Source organism: Naegleria fowleri (assembly GCF_008403515.1).
Source record: "Naegleria fowleri strain ATCC 30894 chromosome Unknown tig46, whole genome shotgun sequence".
In the NCBI taxonomy this organism is placed as follows: Eukaryota; Heterolobosea; class Eutetramitea; order Acrasida; family Naegleriidae; genus Naegleria; species Naegleria fowleri.
This window is the reverse complement of record NW_025407978.1, coordinates 36,707-41,781: the sequence shown is the minus strand read 5'-3', so window position 1 is coordinate 41,781 and position 5,075 is coordinate 36,707. Positions and strand designations below refer to the sequence as shown.

Sequence of the window (5,075 nt, the reverse complement as noted above, 5' to 3'; positions counted from 1 at the left end):
TATTCTCTCTTCTTGGTGAATTATGAAAAGAATATCGAGAGCTTGCTTTGAAATGTCTTTTGCTCTCAAATTAGATATTCGTGTACATTGTTATCACTTTATTCACTGTAATTTAATGGACAATCTTTTGAAATATGGAACTTATGAATGTGAAGATGAAAGAAAAGAACCAGAAGATTTTATTAATGCATTCAATCAAGATTTATTTAGAATTGAAAGATATATTTCTTGTTATTTGCCAAAATCTAAATTGAGATATCTTTTGAATCTATCGAACGTATGATTCTAGATTTATTCATTGAAGTCTACCATTTGCGATTGCACAATTTAATGAAATGAAACTCGATGAAGAATCGAATGCCATGTTAGGAGGTGAAATATTTAAGGCTCCCAATTTCACAACACTAGGTCTCGAAAAGATGATGAGAAATATATTTGGCCTGCAGCAACAATTATCGAATTTTCATTTGGTGAACGAACGACGATTTGAAATTATTAGAGATTACTTTAATTTATTGCAAGTGCCATCTGAACAAATTCTTGCCACGATTCAAAACACTCCTCTCAGACAATTGCCATTCACACAGGAACAATATGAAGCAATTCTCCAAACACCATATGGAAATATTAAGAGAGAGGTACAAGATGTGATATTGCTAAGACAATTGTTTGATAAAAAGCTGAAAAAGGAAAAGAAACAGCAATCAACACAAAAATAAACAAGTTGTTGTGCCTCAGAGTTCTGTGTGAAGATGACTTTGTAACTGCATGATGACAAAAGCACTTGGAACATGAGAGTGTTACTTTGGAGAAAATAATAGTTTTGAAATGGAACAACAACTTGAAGACTAACTGAAAATGATGATTAAGAGACTTCTGCCAATGTAAAGATGGGAGTTTTTAAGAGTGTCTCTTGAGGTTTCTCTCACTTTCCAAATAAGTCTTTGCCTTTTCGTTGGCCATCACATGTTCTCTCAATTTTTTCAACTCTGGTGCCACACTCTCAACATCAATCGAGAGTTTCTTTTCAATAATTAATTCCACTTCAAAGAAGAATAAATCTGCCCAATTTAGCTTTCCAGTTAAATAGCCTCCATTGGCTTCCAATACTTTGTTCAATGCTCCAAAGATGGTCCTCAAGGATCCCCTTCCTTGAACAATTGAATTTCTTCTTCTCTCTTTTCTTTAGGTGTTTGAAATTCAATTTTAACAAATTTGGAAAAGACATCGTCCAAAGCAAGCATGTACTCTTCGGTTTGGGTGGCTTCTATTCTGTCGGACGGATAGAGACCACATTCCTGAGCTAAGAAACGAGCAATGGCCATGGTTTGATACAAGGTCAAGTGATCATTGACTTTGAGATAGGGCAATTGTCCATAACGAGTGGAAGATTTGTGTTGTGGCCATTCCTGATACTTGATTCCTGTGAATTTGTATGGAATATTCCCTACTTCTGCAATAAGTTTCAAAAAGTCCTATCAAAGAATAAATGACATGTTCATCTTTCAAAAACTTACAGCTCTTCGGGACTATCAAAATAAACAATTTCGAAAACCATTTGAAAAGATATTAAGAGTTTGATGGGAGTTTCAGTGAGTTTAGTTGTTGTTTGTTGTTTTTTATTGAAGGATGACATTTATTTCTGAGGCAATTTGTCACAAGAAATGAAATGAGCGACACTGGTGTCGCATCAATTCACAAATTCAAGTTAAGGCAATATAATGTCCGCTAAATGGCAACGAATCTTCTCCACACAAAGATTCAAATTATCCATTAATCAATCCACCAAAACAAAACTTTCAACATCTTGAAAGGCTCAGGCCTTCAGCACTGCATATTTTCTTTTAAAAGTTGAATGAATCATCATTAATAGTCAAGAGATTAAATAAATATAACAATGTCAGCAACTATAGCGACACTAGCAAGGAGGTTGTCATCAATATTGATGATGAATTTCATAATCAGAGATAAATAGAGTTGCGCCATTCGAATACCCGTTGTTTGAGGTCACTTGATGTTACAATTTACTTTATAGTCGTGTCAACGAAACACATTTGGCAATACAATGTCTTCATTGAATGATCTCTAGAAAGAGATGCATTTATCTCCAACTCCAAGCTGTACTGCAAGTAAACACAAAAACGATCGGTTCCGTCCAAAAGAAGACCAAAAAGTAGAGCAACATCTACCGCCGTAAATTTAATTTCGACGAGGCAGATTATTGTTGAGGCTTTAAAAACAACAACGATCAACAACGGATAACGAAATACCCGAGACAAACGCGTGTTGAAAAATGGCTCATTCACTGTCGGGTCCACGCGGAACGTTGAGTAGTAATAGAGTGTACCCTTATGCAATCAAACAACACCCTCATCATCATCATCATGACGATACGGTGTTGGTAGCAACGCCAGGTGAGGAGGAGGAACCTCATCAAAATCACAACATTCATGATAAATATCTATTTACTAAAGCGAAAACTATACGGGATCTCAATGCGCCTAGCCAAGAAAAATCCCGAGGTTGGCTTGTCAGGTCCTTAACGCGAAAAATGATGAATGAATTAGGTTCAACGACAAGTTTAAACACGATTCATGAATTAATTGATGATTTTACTATTGAGAACGATTTAGTGGCCAAGTCCAGAACGTTCAGCGGTAGTATAGTGTCTTCATCTACTTCGAATGTCGAAGATTTTAGCAATAGTAACTCGTTGTGTATGCATTGCAGCTTTAGATGCCTGCTTGTAACAACCATGTTGGTAATGATAATCATTCCCGTGTTGACTTTGGTTTTACTTTCGATAGGTTTTTCAGTTCTTGCCTCCAATGACGTCAAAATGCAGGTAATAACTCAGAGTTATCGGAGTGCAGAAAGTTATGTTGACGATTTTTACGGCTTTGCATGGAAGCAACGTATGCACAAAAGGTATGTTTTGTTGAGCCGAGATCTTTGTGTTAAATCTAACCCTTAAATAATCTCCGACAGAATGCAATCTTTAAAATGTATTTCATGAACGAAAGTGGCATTAATATTAATGACGACAATAGTAATATTTATAGCCCTCAAGGTTTTGAGAATTTGATGAAAGTTCTAGCTGTCAGTCATAAACAATACATTGGAAGGATTTACCTTGTGGATTTTACTCCACCGACTGGAGATTATCTTTATGTCGACACTGGTTACCAAAAGATGGAGCCATTGGAAAACGAAACAGAGCCCATGTTTGAACCAAGACAAGAAGTATTTCAAATTATTCAACCTGATAATGAAACATCTTTACAATCAACATTCTACTTCACACGGTTTGGAAAAAGGAGAACTGTTGCTTTCGAAGAACCGACTTCAAAATGGGACCCTAGAGACTACGAATTCTATTCTCTCTCTCAAATTTATGACGAAGCCTTGGTTCCTTTAGATGTTCAATGGTAAGATTTTATTTGTTGAGCTAGATACAAATGCTTCTTTACAATCACATGATTAGGCAAGGAGAAACTATCGAACAAAGAGTATACACTTGCTTTCAATCTAATATTTATTCTCCATATGACTCTCAATTCATAGGAGTAACAAGCATTAACGTTAATATTGAATATTTAGCTAACTTTGTAAGATCATTCTATGTCTCACCAAGGTCGTTTGTTGCGATTATTGAAATGTTCAATCGAGAGGAAGGTATTCATAAACGAGTGGTGGGCTTCAAAAATGCTTCTTCTATTGCCATATATGATCCAACCATGGAATTCGAATATAGAATTGCCGACGCATCAGAAATTGCTGATCCCTTGTTGAAAAATGTGGTTATCAATATTTTGCCTGCCAAAATATCTGACTATTCTTTATACAAAGACACTTCATATTCAGATGCACATGTTCAAACATTTACTTTTCAAGGAGAAGAATATGTTGTGTCCCACGGAGTTGTAAACAAAACACTTTCTCTTAATATGGTAAGTTCTGAACCCTTTTATATCGGACGACATTACAATTCTGCATTCAGCACTGGCTAGTGGCGGTTGTGGCTCCACAAACAGATTTTACCAGTAATGTTTTCATGTTGGCTGGCATAAATGTCGGTATATCTATTTTATGCCTCATTGCAAGCTTGTTTTTCAGCTTTCTATTTTCTAGAGCTGTATCGAAACCACTAACATATTTTTCATGTGAGAGCAAGGCAATTTCAAATCTGGAGATTAATAAGGAAAGCCATTTCATTCAACGATCAAGGAGGTTTTGGAGCTATCGACAGCTTTTGAAAACATGAAGATGGCATTAAGGTCTTTTAAAAAATTTGTTCCAAGTGAACTTGTTAGAGAAATGCTTCAAAAAGGAAATGAAATCAATTTAGGAGGAAAATTGGTGAACAATTTAACAATATTCTTCTCTGACATTGAAAATTTTACAACTTTAAGTGAGGAGCTGGAACCACAGATTCTTATCAAGCAACTATCAGAATATTTTCATGTTCTCACTGAAGAGATTATTTTAGAAAAAGGAACCTTAGATAAATATATCGGAGATTCTGTGATGGGTTTCTGGGGAGCCCCTCAGTATTCGACGCTCTCAGGAATTAGAGCTTGTAAGGCATCCTTGAGATGTCAAATGCGGATGGAGGAGTTGAGAAAGAAGTGGGCTAAAGAGAGAAAACCTTTAATGAGATGCCGAATTGGAATTCACAGTGGGTCTTGTATTGTTGTAAGTATTCACTTATTAACAAGCATTTATTTTACTGTGATGCAAAAGGGAAACTTTGGATCAAGATGGAGACTCAACTACACCATCATTGGTAAGTAATATTCATCCATTCAATGCTTGTTTTTTTTCACAATTAAAATGGATTTTTAATATTAGGTGACAGCGTAAATCTTGCTTCTCGATTAGAAGGTACCAACAAATTTTATAATACGCAAATTATTGTTTCAGAAGATACATACTTGAGACCTTATGTTTCTGAACAATTAGAGTTTAGAAAACTTGACAAAATCAGTGTAAAAGGAAAATCAATTGGATGTGTGATCTACGAGCTTCTTGGACGGAAGAAAGATTTACCCCCTATTGCGACCATACTGAATGAA

General features: G+C 35.6%; 3 protein-coding genes across 3 annotated transcripts in view; 2 read left to right on the top strand and 1 right to left on the bottom strand.

The window, feature by feature from the left end:
- Positions 1–335: 335 nt before the first annotated feature.
- On the top strand, positions 336–719 carry FDP41_005684 (uncharacterized protein; the record flags this gene model as incomplete). The annotated part of the gene is made up of 1 exon (XM_044709235.1): positions 336–719. The coding sequence occupies one exon, from the start codon at positions 336–338 to the stop codon at positions 717–719; it is 384 nt and encodes a 127-aa protein (XP_044560026.1).
- A 181-nt stretch (positions 720–900) lies between these two features.
- FDP41_005683 (uncharacterized protein) lies at positions 901–1,636 on the bottom strand (the record flags this gene model as incomplete). Its single annotated transcript, XM_044709234.1, has 2 exons — positions 901–1,183; positions 1,518–1,636. 2 exons carry the CDS (start codon positions 1,634–1,636, stop codon positions 901–903), a joined length of 402 nt encoding a protein of 133 aa, XP_044560025.1.
- Positions 1,637–2,293: 657 nt separating this feature from the next.
- Positions 2,294–5,075, top strand: part of FDP41_005682 (uncharacterized protein) — a gene marked incomplete at both ends in the record, with an annotated part of 3,054 nt that continues 272 nt past the window's right edge. The window contains 7 exons of the mRNA XM_044709233.1: positions 2,294–2,928; positions 3,024–3,428; positions 3,485–3,950; positions 4,001–4,072; positions 4,228–4,695; positions 4,744–4,786; positions 4,852–4,986. Coding sequence (XP_044560024.1) covers positions 2,294–2,928; positions 3,024–3,428; positions 3,485–3,950; positions 4,001–4,072; positions 4,228–4,695; positions 4,744–4,786; positions 4,852–4,986 — 2,224 coding nt within the window. The remainder of the gene's footprint in view (positions 2,929–3,023; positions 3,429–3,484; positions 3,951–4,000; positions 4,073–4,227; positions 4,696–4,743; positions 4,787–4,851; positions 4,987–5,075) is intronic.